The following is a 15,347-nucleotide window of genomic DNA, read 5'->3' as shown; positions in this document are numbered from 1 at the left end:
CTTCTATCCAGTCTCTAACTTTTTTGCCATTCAAGCCAAATATCATAAGCAAAGATTATAATGGAAAGTATCCTAGACTGTAATTAAAGAGAAATGGGTTCTGGTTTTCCTATATAGATGTGTAGGAAATTCCTTGGTCTATGTCAGAAATCCACTTTCCCTAGTCCTCCAGCAGTTTTCTCATGTTCTTTGGTTCTTTGTGGTGAGTAGAGTTTGTAGATGGCCCCCAGCAACCCTCACCTTTGTATAATCTTCCCTTTGTGTAAGTAGAACCTGTAAATATGATGAGATATTATTCTTATGATTATGTTATATGGCAAAAAGGACTTTGCAGATTAAGACCCCAATTCAGTTGATTGTAAGATAGGCATTATACCTAAGCAGGACTGACCTAATCACTTGAGCTCTTAAAATCTAAGTCTGGAAGCTGGAGGAGGTCAAATTCAAAGGAGGATTCCTTGTGTCTTTCTTGGCTTCAAAATAAAGGCATGGAATGAGGGAGGTTTCTCAAAGCTGAAAACAGATTGTGGCTGACAGCCATCAAGAAAATTAGGACCTTAGTTCTGTAACTAAAAGGAAGTGAATATTCTCAACTACAAGAATGAGTTTAAGGTGGATTTCCTAGTGCCTCCGGATAAGAACTGCCTGGTCAATATCTCAATTTCGGCTTTGTGATACTTTAAGCAGCAAACCTTGCCACACTGTACTAGACTTCTATCCTACAAAAGTGTGAGCTAATACATGGTTGTTGTTTAAAGTACTAAATTGTGGTAATTTGTTATGCAGCAATGAAAACTAATAACTTTCCTTAAAGATTAAAAAATGAAACTTTTTAAGGCTACTTATAACACTAATTTTTTAAAATAAGGCAAATTCTATAATTGATTTAACATGTTTTTTCTGTGATAGGAGACACAACTTCATTCAATGATTTAAGTAATTATCATCTAACTTATTTGACCATGGATTTGCTTCTGATAACTGTTTTTACCTTTTCCTATCTTGATTGAAAAAACTAGATCAACATATTTCAAATAAAGTATAGGATCTGGAATATTACATTAAAGAAGACAGGGAATATCAAAGATAAAACTGTACCTTGACTTTAGTATATAAAAACAATCCTTGGGGAAAAAATAAAAATTAAAACGATCCTTGGATGTTGTCAAAGTAGTAACCCACAGAACACATCTATGAGCCATTATAGTTATGGGTATATGGAGAGATCAGTCATGAGTAGATACCAAAATCAAAAAAAAATAAATATGGAGTATAGCATAGGATTCATCCCAAATCTCTATGTTGGTAGTCTTAGCATATCTATAGGGCTGAACTCGAGGGAAAAAAAAAAAAAAGGCACTTCATTTCATTTTAGTAAATACTTATTTCCTCAAAATTCTTAATTTATTTCTTATTTGGACAGAAATTTACAATTTGTGTAGTTGATTCTGGAACTGTTCTATTTCTCCAAAACCCAGAAAAATGTATCATTGCATCCTCAAGAAGCTGAAAAATACAATTATATTTTCTTCATTTGTAATTATGTTAATTAGCAAACAAATCTGTCTGTATAAAATACGAAACATTGTTCTAGGAAAAGGAGACATAGGGTGGTTGAGATGACAGCTAAGAAATGCAATCTTCCCTTCTTCTAGTGGTTTGTCACTTTATTTTTTTATTTCTATTTTTTATTTTTTTAAATTTTGGTTTGTCACTTTAAATCACTACTTTCTACTAAGAAAAATTGTGGATTCCGAGGCAGTCAATCTGCAGAAAAGATAGATATGTCTGATTCCATAACTGTAGTAAACCCCATTATTTCTCGTTTTTTCTTATCTAAAATGAGTTGTCTGAAAAGTTAACTCCCCCTGCATTTCTTTCCTCCAGGATAATCAGCATAAAAAGCATAAATTACTCACTTCAGTTTGTATAACTCTAATGAGGCAAAATAAATGCTGCTGTGTTTTAGCTATGACACCAAACTGACGACAGCGCTCCAAAAAAGTATCCAAAGAAGGGTCGATTCTTCTTTGCAGTTTACTCCAAAACAGTGTCAATTCCCTATAAAAAGAAAGATTAAATAAAACATTTAAAGCAACTAGAATTTGCTATTGAGCTCCCAACCCATTTTTTTGGTTTATGAAAATAAATTGACAGTAAACAAAAACTAGAAGAAAAACCTGTCTATGTTTCCTATTGCTTCTTCCCAAACTGTTAAAATTCTTAAGAATCCTCCCTGAAAATTTCCCCGATTCTTTTCTTCGTGTCTGGGTAAAAACAAAAACAACAAAAGACTACTTTCTTTATGCTGACATTTTAAAAGACTTTCGATCCCACCCTGTTCCAAAAGGTTTTACCCCTTACATTGGTAACTGCACTGACTATCCTAGTGGGCAGGGATCATCATACATCGCTACACTGCCAACAAAATGTATACAACCATAAGTACTCTAATGACACACTTTCCTCCACACTTATCTCCTGCCTTTTCCAGTTCTAAAATGTCACGATGCTATGTAAGGCCTGTATTTTGAAATGTTTAAAGTTTACTAATAAAATTAATAAAACGGCACTCTTGGAAAAGGCTAAAATACAAGAATCTTACAAATATTCTCTATAGAAACGAATAAAAGCTTTTTAAAGAACAAGTTAAATAAAAGCTTGAATGGGTTAAGAGAAAACACTGAAGGAAAAACACTAGAAACTCGAAAATGACCAGGATAGAAAGAAATGCTAGTATATATGCGAAATGTGAATGCAAGGAAAGTTACTTAGCAAAACTGAAGAGAATATTACCATTTTTAAAAAGTGGCTCTTTTCTGTACAATTTCATTGCATACTGTGTATTTAAGTGATTTTCATTAAAAAAATAACCATATTATTTTCATAAATGAATTTTAGAACACTAACGTCTTATTATTCCTGTTAACACAGATTATTCCAAGAAGCTGGTTACAAATCCAAAGGTTAAGAAATCAATATAACATACCTCTTTTTACAACAGATGGAAAATAAACATTTACAGAACTTACTTATATTTTCGTATATTTTTTAAAAGGTGAAATTCTTACACTTGCTTCAAAAATTGAAATGAATTTCTGTCTCAAAAGATACATGAAAGCTTATATTTAATGATGGCAAATTTGGGCTAAAGAAATAAACTTAACATTAAATAGCTGTCTTTGGTGACTAGTGTTGCTTTCCAAGCAGAAAAAGTAAAAATCTGAGATAGGTCAGCTTTGCAAATAGCTACTAGCCAGGCAAGTAATTGGGATCACTGTTCATTTTCAAATTCCCAAGATTGCTTCATTCAGATGTAAACACATTAGTAATAAAAACTTTTGAGAATATGCAAAATTCTGAAGAAAGGAAATGGAAGAATTACATATGCTCAGAGATAAAAAGGAGTATCTATCAAAATATGTGAAATCTATCCTACTTAAAAAGAACAAATTATCAAAGCCAGTGAAACCTAATTATGGAAATAAAAGGGTCAAGAGTATCTGCTACCTAAAATTTATTAACTAGTTAGAAGTTTAAAGTTAGGCAAATCTGATGATTGATATAAGGCAGGTTGAGAATTAAGGTCCCTCAAATAATTTTTAAAAAAATCAGAATGCCTAGGGCTTAATTTATTCCAAACTCAATATTTCAAGCTTTAGTTACCTTAACTCCAAATAGCCATGATGGAAAAAAGGTATTTGATGTATACATATCTGCACATTACAATTCAAAGATTTAAAATTACTATTACCTGCCTGAACATGTAAACGTGCCTGAAACCAGGACAACCAGTATATTACTTGTGAGAATGCCAATACGTGCCTTTAATCATCCATTCAAACCTATACACTGGAACAATGAATATACCAATGAATCATAACATGTAGCCTGCTGGAACATCCAAGCACTAGAACAAATACTTCTTCAATGAGTACAATGATATGATTTTTAAAAATGGACAACCATTTATGAATATATGAAAAATGATTCCACTGTATACAGGCTTCCAATGTTCACACAACTAACTGCACCCTTGAATTATCCCACTGTCTACTTCAAGTCAACAAATTATAAATTCATAAAAATTGGAAAGGAAATTTATCTATAAATGGCAGGAAATGCATTTTGGCAGAAATCTAGCTACCAAGCAAGAACTTTAAATTACACTGTGTTTCTGAATAAATAGCAGGAGGCCCATGGAGTTCAGTTAATAGTCACATAGATCCAGAATTTAGGCACTTTAAAAAAAAACCCAAAAAACAAAAACTATGGAATTAAGGAATGACCATGCCCTAGAGAACGCTTCTGCAAATATAGTTCATGTGACCTCTTTTTTATTCTTACAAAATTCAGTTGAATAGAATACATATGGATATATGGATATCTGGTCTTCACCAGATACAGGGGACTCAACTGTGAATTAGACAACATATGTGATGACCACAGAATATTGGTTTAGTTAGGAGAGAACAGATAGATAATTACATCTGAAGACACAAATATACAACATGCAAGATTTAAACTCAGAGATGTTATAGAAAGCAAATTCAACCTATCAAATACTGAAAGCTTAGTGTAGAGGTTTAAGGTTCAACTCTATGATTTTGTTTTTAAAGTAGTAGTGATAAATACACATCTATATGTACATTGTCCCATTCCAAATGGTTATCTTTCGCACTAGAATGACTACTCTAATTATGTGACCATTGCCAGACATCTATAGGGAATGCATTCCTCTAGCACTTATTTCTGTGGATAGCCAAAAATTTTGAAGGGGGCAAAGTTAACAAAAAAACTAAGCAGGTCTACGGCCATGCTACCCTGAACAAATCTGATCATGTCTGATCTTGGAAGCTAAGCAGGGTCGGTCCTGGTTAGTACTTGGATGGGAGACCACCTAGGAAGACCAGGTGCTGTAGGTGTAAAAACAAAACAAAACAAACAAAAAAACTAAGCAATATGTCTTTTGAGATCAATACTATAGTCACTACAATAAAGTAATAAGATATATGTCAATGTGGTTTGGAAAATATCTCTGAAGGAAATTTTTAAAAGAATAAAAAACTGTTTAGAGTGCTAGTTAAACAGTTTAGATTTCACTTCCTTAGTGACCACATTTAAGAATGACATTTCCAACAAATAAATGTCTAGTACATATATGTGTTTGAAAATAAGTGACTGTTTTCATTATCATATACCAACTTCACTGTCATATTTTTACAAATATCTCTCCTAGACAAATACTCCATAAAACCCACTGTCTTCAACTCAGTAAATTCCCAGCACAACAAAAGAATCTATTCTATTTGAATATAATTCCTGGGATTTATTTTCCTTTGTAAAATTACTGTGTTTATGTTATGGTTATTCTAACTTAAATATCCCACTATCCCCCCCACCCCCCAAAATAAAGCCTTTGAAAACAATAGAAGAATAAAAAAAAGTTTCAAAATTCTGAAATTTTAGATTGTATTTCTCTCTGAATTGCTTGGAAGGGGCTTACTTTTAACAAAGTATGAAGCGACTTAAGATTTTCTTTTTTCATTATAGCTCCTCAGGAGGCCAACAAGAGGGAAATCCTTGTTAATCCCTTCCTGCTACAGGGGAACAGCATTAATCTTAGAGCCACTAATATCCTTGGAAAGGCTAATGGTCGCTGAGTGAAGAAGGGAAGAAGAAAAGTGTATGAGTCACTATAAAATGGAAGCTGGACAAGGATCACTTAAAAAACTGTGTGACTACAGTTTTCAAAACACTTTATAACACATCTCATATATGACTTACAGTATTCTCTGCACTGAAAACCTAGCTATAACTAGTAGAAATGTTTTTCATCATAGGCAAAGAAGTTAACTGTAACAAGAAAAATTTGTTCCTTCAGTGAACACATCTGTTTCACTAAAGCTAAAATCTCTAATCTCTTAATGCATGAAAAAAACCTCTTCTAGTTGATTTAGTAATCAAAAACCTCACAGCTACTTAACCATTCTTTTTATTATATCACCTCTTTTTTGGGTTTCCCCACAAAATGTCCAATGATTATTATGAAATATATTTAAGTCCCTATCCCACTATCTCCTTTTCTCGTAAGAGGTATAACTCTGGCATAGTAGATTTGGTGGTAGAAGACTGTAATTTGAATTCTGGCTCTGTGTCAAGAAAGTAACTGTATGGAGGAAAAGCACTGATTAGGAGTCAAAAACCCTGGGCTTCCAATTTTAACCTTAAGACTTTGACCAATCACAATATTTCTCTGATCCCGCTGAATTTCCACTGCCTCATATGTACAATAATTATGATGAGAACTGGGTGAAATACACAAATAATATAAAATAGAAAATAATATAAAATAGAAAAAAAAGAAATGTAGTAATATACAAAACACTAATAACATAAAACTATATAAATATACACAAATGGTCCAGGAGAGGAATGAAGGCTAAAGTGTATAAAAGTATCTACTAGGTTTTCTTATGAATAAAATGCTCATTTCCAATTTTAAGTTATTCTTAGGTCCTGAAATACTCAAAGCTCCTCTAATCAAGACTATGTTAATCCAACCCATTTCTGAATTAAAGCTCAAATACTATCTCCTCCCTGACACCTTTTTTAAACAGTGGTATACAGTAAGTACCTTTCTCTAACCTCCTATAGCGTTATCTGCATCATTAATCTGATTTCTTATTGACAGAATCTTGCATTTTGGAATTTTCCTGTGTATCACGTTTGTCTCTCCGGCCTAAATAGATTCAATACAGTTAGAATGAAAGAACCATGGGTTATGCTGTTTCCTTTTTAACAATAAGTACTCAGTAATCCTTTTTAACAATAAGTACTCAGCAACAAGGAAGATATAAACTGAATCAAAACCTAAATAATACAATTCTGCTATACAATACCAAAGTTGCAAAAGAAATTGCTATCCAAATGGATTTTCTTCTCTAATGCAGGTTTGACCTAGAAACCTAATTAGTGGGTTTCCAAATGAGAGGGGGAAAGTGACTACCAGAAGATGTAATAAATGTAAGGAAAAACAGCCTAACACCAATTTGTTTCATACTGCTATAATTTTATCTTCAAAGAAAAAAAAGGCATATATTGGAGTTAACAAACAACCCTTTATGGGATGATCAAGATGAGCTCAAACATTTTACCCTTTATTTTTGGACTTTTCCAGAAAAGAATAAACCAATGATATCACTAATTAAATAGGTTAGCTTATAAACAAGATTTTATTCACAAATCATCATTTAATTTGCGGACACTTTAAATTTGAAACAAACCAATGTTTTACATAAACCCTGGATACTACACAATGCGCTAACAAATACAGAGGATAAAAAGTAAATGTACTCACCAGGAACAATATACACTTGCAGTTTGGAGCTGCTGGGTAAGGTAAGTCGTACAAAGAACAAATGCTGTGTTATCCTGACCCTCGGATTCCAGATTACAGATGATGTCTAGTACTTCCTTGCAGTCGACCTTTGCAATCTATCAAAAATAAGATGACCAAGTAAAAAAGAAAATAGTGACTTTCCTGTGCATGTGGTTATAAAACGTAAAGCTTCTCTTCTATCTTTTGATAACCGATGGAGCAAGAATTAAAGAGATAAAATTTTTTTCTATAACTTAATGGCTGAGACTTCTGGAATGAAATATTTCATATAAGAAAGTATTAAATAGAGAAGCAAACAGATGCTATAAGGAGGTTCTACTGCAGTCCGAACACCGAAAAAAAAAACATTTTAGTACAGTTTAAAAAATTAATCATGAACACTGCTGTCATATAAATGAGTCAAATTATGTAGATTAACTTCAGGTTATTTTCACCTTAAGTACCATCACTTTTTTTCCTGTTTTTTTTTCTTTCTTTCATTTTCAATTTTTTTCAAGTCATTCACGATATAGACAGAAAGATACAAGGCTTACTCTTGCTGTCAGTAGGGTTAAAGGAAGACAACTGAGAAACTTAAATACAAATGCTATATTAACATATAATTTTCTCATATAATTAAGAAAAAAATTTCACGTGAGTTTTTCAAACAACTAAAATACTTTTAGAAATATATCTTTTTCATTTACACTATTTATGAGAATCTTGAAAAAAACTTCTGGGAAAATAAGAATTTTCTGGGGCTTTTTTTTGTATATTGGTAAACAGGAGAGTAAGACCTCTATAGACTCTCAGTCTATTTTATCACTTCCCTGTCTTAACAAACAGAAAAAAGAACATAATCTATTTCGTGACTGTGTCGGCATTATAAATGTAAATTATATCAGGCACCAAATATACAGGGCAAATGAGGTGTGTATCAGGGCAAATGAGGTATAGAGTTTAGCTCATCTCTTCCAGATTGCTATGCGGTTCCAAGTGATGGTTCTAAGTCTCTAATTTTAGTCATATCCTCGGGTAGGCATAGAAAGGCTTCTTTCAAAGCTTAGCTTAAATGACCATTTTCTCATCAGATCCTTCTCTAACAATATATTAGAATCTCCATCAAAAACGCTACTCTCAAATTCCTCCTTTGTAGCATTTATCACAATTGCAATTCAATCATTAGTTGGACAACTTATTAGCAACTATCTCCTCTGCTAGAATATAAAATCTATGAGGTCAGGGGCTATGTACATCTTGTTCAAAACGCAGCACTCATTAGTGTCTGGAATAGAGAAGACACTCAGTAAATAGGTGCTGATGAAGGGAAAAATCAAGTTTTTTATCAGGTAAAAAGCTCATGTTTACAAACTGAACCTTATACAATTCTGTTTTCTAATCCTTTCAAAGATAATCCGATAACATAATAAACAGTATATTGTAGTGGTTAAAAGTAATTACTCTAGAACCAAATTGTGTATTCTCTTTCTGGCTCTATAGCTATTAGCTGTAAGACCTTGGATAAGTTAAATAATTTCTCGGTCACTTAGTTCCTCAGTTTCTGCATCTTTAAAATGGGAATAGACCCTCCCTCAGAGAGTTACTATACAAATTAATATGCTTGAGTACAACATAGTGACTACAGTTAATTCTGTACTGCGTATCTGAAAGTTGCTAAGAGAGCAAATCTTAAAAGTTCTTATCATAAGAAAAAAAAATTGTAATTGTATAAGGTAACAGATGTTAACTAGACTTATTGTGGTGATCATTTGGCAATATATACAAATACGGATTCATGATGTACACTTGAAACTAACATAATGCTACATGTCAATTATACCTCAATAAAAGAAATATGGTATATGTGTCTATTAAAGTTACAGTTAAGCTTTTAAGAAAGATGTTTCAAAAGGGGACTGGCAAATAGGGAGCACTTTAAAAGTATTGTTAAAAACTGTTTTCATGAAATACATACATTTTTAAAAGGGGAAGGGGAAGAAAGTGAACCTTAAGAGTATTAGAAAGCATTTTAGAAAGATCATTCTCAGATATAAGATCACTCTTGACGCAAATTTGTACTGGGGGGCAAAGTTAAGTTGTTAAAGACTAAAACATAATTAGATTCAGTTTTCAGGGGGGGAAAAGACTTCATCATACATTATAAAGATGAAATTTTATTGATGCCCAAAACAACCATGTCCTCAGCCACAGCTGAATTAATCAGAAGGGTGACCCAGAGAAAGAAACGCCCACAACATGGTCACTTAAAATTGCATTGAGTGAAGTACCAAAATAACAATTCCAAAGTAAGTGCAAACAGCTGTTCTAGAGCGAACACCATCTACCACCACGTCATGTTAAAGCTCCTGTGAAAAATCAAAAATTCTAAAATTTGATTTTGGTAGCAATTTAACATCTCCAAGCTGAAGAATAGCATGGAAAATTCTCTAAGCGAGATACATAAATTAGAATGGAAATAACATATAACTGCATTTCTAGAACATTTTTATCCCTTTCAAATAACTTTTATTGCATTATCTCATTTTATCAACATGATAAATCTGTAATATTGGCAAGGCAGGCCAGAAATATTATTTCTGCTTCACAAAGAAAAAATAAGCCTGAGATTGCTTCTTGTCTCAAGTCAACTGTACCAAATAATCAGAATAATAAACAAAAAACTAATTTCATGTCATTTTATTCCTACAGGGAAGCCCTTAATTTTAAATTTTAAAGGAGTACATTTCAGAGATACATTATAGGCTTTCATCTTACAGAACCAAAATGTTAAGAAAAAAGGGACAAAAGTGAAGAAAGAAATATAATTTAAGTAAAAATTCATTAATCTAAAATGAGGAGGAAATGATATGAAAAATATGGATTAATAGCTTATAAGGCATATATAATTTTGTCACTTACATTTATCACAAATATTCTAAAGATGAACACTGTCTTAACAGTTAGTATAGAATAAGCCTAATAGTCCCTCCTCCTCTTGCCTGCCTAGCCAATTCTTCTCATCCTTCAATATCCAATTAAAAATCATTATGAAGTATTCCTTCATAGACTACTCTAGCATACAATGATCTCCTGCTCTGCTGAATTCATAGGATCTTGTCAACATTTTTAATTGGGCTATTCTTTATTTTACTTTGGGACAACTTTTAAACAAGTGACTCACATTGGCCTTTACCTTTTACGATTTTACTTTTTTATGTGCATTTACTTTGGCTCTCCAACTAGATCATGATTTCCTTGAAGAAACGAGCATAGTCTTATGACTGATATTCAAAATCCTCTGTGCAAGGGAAGTAGACACGTTAAAATGTATGTGTCTATCAAAGCTATTTATTACCTGTAGTGTGCTAAAGTACTGGAAATACAAGACAATTTGATTTTTGCCCTCAAGGAACTCACAGTCTAATCAGGAATGATAAATGAAGCAGCAGAGAATTACTAAGAATACAATGTATGTTAAATGCTACAATGCGGGCATACGGAATATTTTCCAAATACCTTTGGTAAGAAAAATCTAATACAAGTGTAGGGGATCAAAAACAACTTCCTGTATAAAGTCATGACTAAATGAGAATTAAAGAATTAGTAGGAATAATCCATGGGAAGAGTAGAGTGAAATAATAAAATTGTTCCGAACAGGGAGAAAAACACATAAAAAGGCCTAAAGAGTAAAAGTGAGCATGGTATTGCAGGAACAGAAATAAATTACTTCAATACAATAAGGGTATCCCTCTTAGTAGCTGCTTCAGGATCTTTACATGACAAACAAGCACTTGGTTAATGTTATTTTTTTTTTAGTTGAAGAGAATCTAAGTATTTTGCCCCAAATACCTGTATTTTCTTGAATATAAAGGAAAAAGAGGTATGATAAAGAAATAAAATAGAAAATTCCAGGTAAATTAAAATGACCTAACTAATAAAAATGACCTAATAATACAATATGGTTAACTACTTGTCCTCAACCTTTTGTAATAAATAGCTTAACACCATACTAAAAACCAAATATATGCCAGAAAATACTTTTCAGCTAAAGTCAATTAAAATGAAGGTTAATGACAAGCTTTTGAGAATTTCATTATCTTGTACCTGGATAGGTACTGAAATAACATTTTTGTTCTTATATATGATTTCTATCCCTGGGGTTTACATTCTATACCTGTTAAGACAAGTAGGACATGCATCCAATAATTAAACCTTTGTTTACTATCCATCTTATTAGAGTATATGTTCCAAGAGAGCAAAAGTTTGTTTTATTCACCACTGTATCTTCAGTGTCTACAACTGTGCCAGACACATGGAACATCAATAAATATTTGTTGAAATGAAAGGTTACAAGATAAATAACTTAGTGGCCACAAAAAGGCAGGATGAATAAGTGAGTCAGACTGAAGACAGGAATAACGTGGACTGGAGTAAGGAAAGAAGGCTTCAAGGCAAATAGCTCTAGCAGGGATATCAGGGTCTAGATGTGTAGGGCAGGATGGCCTGAATAAAGATGCCAGAATGAGTAGATTATTAAATGTGACAGTAATAATGGCATATGAGGAGAAAAAGGTTATCTGAAGGATAGAGACAGAGCTAATTTGCACAATGGAAGCTATCTTTCATAGGTCATGTCAAAGAGTGGTGCAGTTTCACAGCATACACAAACGTAACCACCTAAGGAGGTTAGTGGGGGGTTGAAATTCAGTCTGCTTACCAAGCCTTAAGTTTTGGAATAGAGTTCTTCCTCTGAGAAGAAGAAAGACCTCTGAAAGGCAACAATGTGAAGGAGGGCATAGTGGAACATGATGCTTTTTGCTGATTTCCATAAAGGTACCATACAGGATAATGACTGCTGACAGACTGCAAAACATGGAATTTATCATTTGGGTTTTACATAGAATCAGAGGATTTTGCTGTTGTTGTCTCTTTTGGATATATACCCAGAAGGGATGACTTGAAATCAGTATGGTTTTTAGATTAACTTCTATTTATTAGATTTCTCCTGATTATAAAAATGATTATAGAAAACTTGAAAAATACAGAAAATAAAAATCCTTAGATATTATAATTCAATGATAACCAATGTTAACAATGTGATGAATTTTATTTCCAGTATTTTGTCTATACACACTAACTGTACAGCATGGATTCAATATGTAACTAATGCAAATATGTCCCATTTTAAAGAAGGGTGGGACTGTGCTGGTCCTATATCCTTTCTTTTACCCTAATGTTTTATTGTGATTTAATGACAATACCTTTACGCAGGATTAATATATGCCAGGCTCTTTTCTATACATTTACATAAACCAAATTATTAAATTTTCACAACAACCCTACAATACCGGTACACCACTGTAATCCCCATTTACAGATTCAAAAGCTTAAAAGTACAGACATGTTAAGCCACTTGTCAAAGGTCATATACAGATAGTAAGAGTTCCAGGATCTACCCCAGACAGTCTGGCTCCAAAGTTCACTCTTAGCCAATATGCTGTATTAAGATGTTTAAACTGTAGAATGGGCAATACATTATTACTGAACAGAAAGGAAACTGTACACCTATAGTTTTCCCCACATGTGTGCTCTTTGAAGAAATATGTTGATTGGTTTATTTCTAATGGTGGTAAATATTTACTGAATTGCAATGGACTGTGAGTAGAACTAGCCAAGAACTTACAAGGATCTCAAAGACTATTCAGGATCATTCGTTCCACAACATGTTCTCGCCTTGAGCTTCCTGCAAATCTTAACCAGTTCCCTCAGATCCTTCCTTATCACAATCAACTTCATAACGAAAGTCTGAAAAGGCTGCATACTGTATGGTTGCTAGGGGCTTGGAGGGAGAAATGAATAGGCAGACCACAGAAAATTTTTTATGGCAGTGAAGCTATTCTATATGATACTGTGATAGTAGATACATGTCATTTATATGTTTGTCAAAACCCATAGACTATACAACACAGAGTGAACCCTGATGTAAACTATGGATTTTAGTTAATAATAATGTATTGGTTTTCACCAATTGTAAGAAATGTTTAAGACACTACTGGCAAGGTGTTAATAGGTGAAACTGGGAGTGGGGGAGGGAAAGAGATATGGCAACTATACTTTCCATTCAATTTTTCTGTAAACCTAAAACTGCTAAAAAAATAATCTATTAAAAAATTTGATCATTTAAAAAATCGGATTATCTCTTTCATTGTTAGCTTGTAAGAATTCTTCATGTATTCTAGATTTAAGTCCTTTATATAAGATATATGGTTTACAAATATTTTCTCCCATTCGGTGAATCAACTAACTTTCTCCATTGTGTCCTCTGATGCACAAAGTTGAATGAAGCCCTACTTATTTTTTTTAGCCACTTGTTTTTGTTCTCAGATGTAAGAAACGATTGTCTAATCTGAGGTTTTAACGATTTATTCCTATATTTTCTTCTACATTGTTACAGTTTTAGTTGTGACATTTAAGTCTATAATTCATGAAGAGGATATTCAGTTGTTAAAAGAACCATTCATTAAAAAGACTATTCTTTCTCCCATTGAATTGTCTTGACATCTTTGTAGAAAATTAACTGACTGTATGATTCAAGTCCATTGATCTTTCTGCCTACCTTTTTGCCAGTACTGAACCATACTGTCTTGATTACAGTAACTTTTTGGTAAACTTTGAAATCAAGAAATGTGAATCCTCCAACTTTGCTTTTTTACGCGATTGTTTTGGCTATCGGGGGTCCCTTAAATTTCCACATGAATTTTAGGATCGGCTTGCCAATTTCTACAAAAAAAGAACATGGGATTTTGACAGAGATAGCCCTGGATCTGAGGATCAATTTGGGGAATACTGCTACATTTATAATATTAAGTCTTCTGATAGATGACCATAGGATGTTGTTCCATTTAAGATTTTCTTTCAACATTTTATAGTCTTTAGTGTACAAGCCTTACACTTTTATTTTCAAATCTGTTCCTAAATACCTTCTTTTTGATGCTATCATACATGGGTTTAAGTTCATTTTTACATTGTTCATTTTTAGATGTATATAAATGATTTTTGTGTATTAACCCTTATAGGATTGTTTTATATACAAGATCATGATATATGCAAAAAGACAGTTGTTCATTCTCTTTCGAATCTAGATGCCTTTTCTTTTCTTGCCTAACTGCCCTGACTAAATAAAACTTCTAGTACAGTATCAAATGGGAGTGGCAAGAGCAACATTCTTGTCTTCTCCCTCCCTGATCTTAGAGGAAAACCACTCAATCCTTCATCATTTTATATGTAATTATGATGTCAGCCATGGGTTTTCACAGACGCCCTTTATCAGGCTGAGAAGTTCCCTGCCATTCCTAGTTTAAGTGTTTTTACACGAAAGGGTATAGGATCCTATCAAATGTTTTTTTGTTTTTCTTGTGATGAAAATACAGCTTTTGTCCTTTATTCTATCAACATGGTGTTATTATATTGATTGATTTAAACCAAACCTATGTTCATTCCTGTGATCTCACTTTGTCAAGTTGCATATTCCTTTTTATATGTTGCTGGATTTGTTTTGTTGTTTTTGTTGAGGATTTTTACATCTATATTCATTAGTGATAGTGGTCTGTAGCTTTCTTTCTTCTGATGTCTTTGGTTATCAGGTTAATAATGGCCTCCAAGAAAGAGTTTGGAAGTATTCCCTCCTATTTTTTTGATGACTTTGGGAAAGACTGTTATAAATTCTGTATATATTTTGTATAATCCACCAATGCAGCCATGTGGGTATAGGCTTTTCTTTGTAGTTAAGTTTTTAAATTACCAATTCAATCTCTTGTCTCATTTATTTGTAAGGCAGTTTTAGTAGTTTGTATCATTCTAACAATTTGTCCCCTTTATCTAAGTAAGTGTAATTTTTTGGCATACTATTGTTCATAGTATTCCCTTATAAGGCTTTTTATTCTTGTAATATTGATAGAGATGTCAT

The 15,347-nt window shown here is 32.8% G+C and overlaps 1 protein-coding gene and 1 pseudogene across 4 annotated transcripts in view; one reads left to right on the top strand and one right to left on the bottom strand.

Moving 5' to 3' along the window:
* RLF (RLF zinc finger) overlaps positions 1–15,347 on the bottom strand; it is a 66,687-nt gene that overhangs the window by 8,027 nt on the left and 43,313 nt on the right. For 3 of the 4 annotated variants that reach the window (XM_016140066.2, XM_016140064.2, XM_016140068.2), the window contains 3 exons: positions 7,361–7,497; positions 1,920–2,061; positions 241–273 (listed from right to left, as the gene is read on the bottom strand). In XM_016140066.2, the coding sequence (XP_015995552.1) occupies positions 241–273; positions 1,920–2,061; positions 7,361–7,497 (312 nt within the window). The remainder of the gene's footprint in view (positions 1–240; positions 274–1,919; positions 2,062–7,360; positions 7,498–15,347) is intronic. The other variant, XM_016140065.2, reaches the window with a different exon arrangement.
* Positions 4,807–4,925, top strand: LOC118607050 (annotated as a pseudogene).

The sequence above is a fragment of the Rousettus aegyptiacus genome, unplaced genomic scaffold (genome assembly GCF_014176215.1).
Source record: "Rousettus aegyptiacus isolate mRouAeg1 unplaced genomic scaffold, mRouAeg1.p scaffold_m13_p_1, whole genome shotgun sequence".
NCBI lineage: Eukaryota > Metazoa > Chordata > Mammalia > Chiroptera > Pteropodidae > Rousettus > Rousettus aegyptiacus.
The sequence above is the reverse complement of the archived record's forward strand: the minus strand, read 5'-3'. Positions and strand labels throughout refer to the sequence as shown.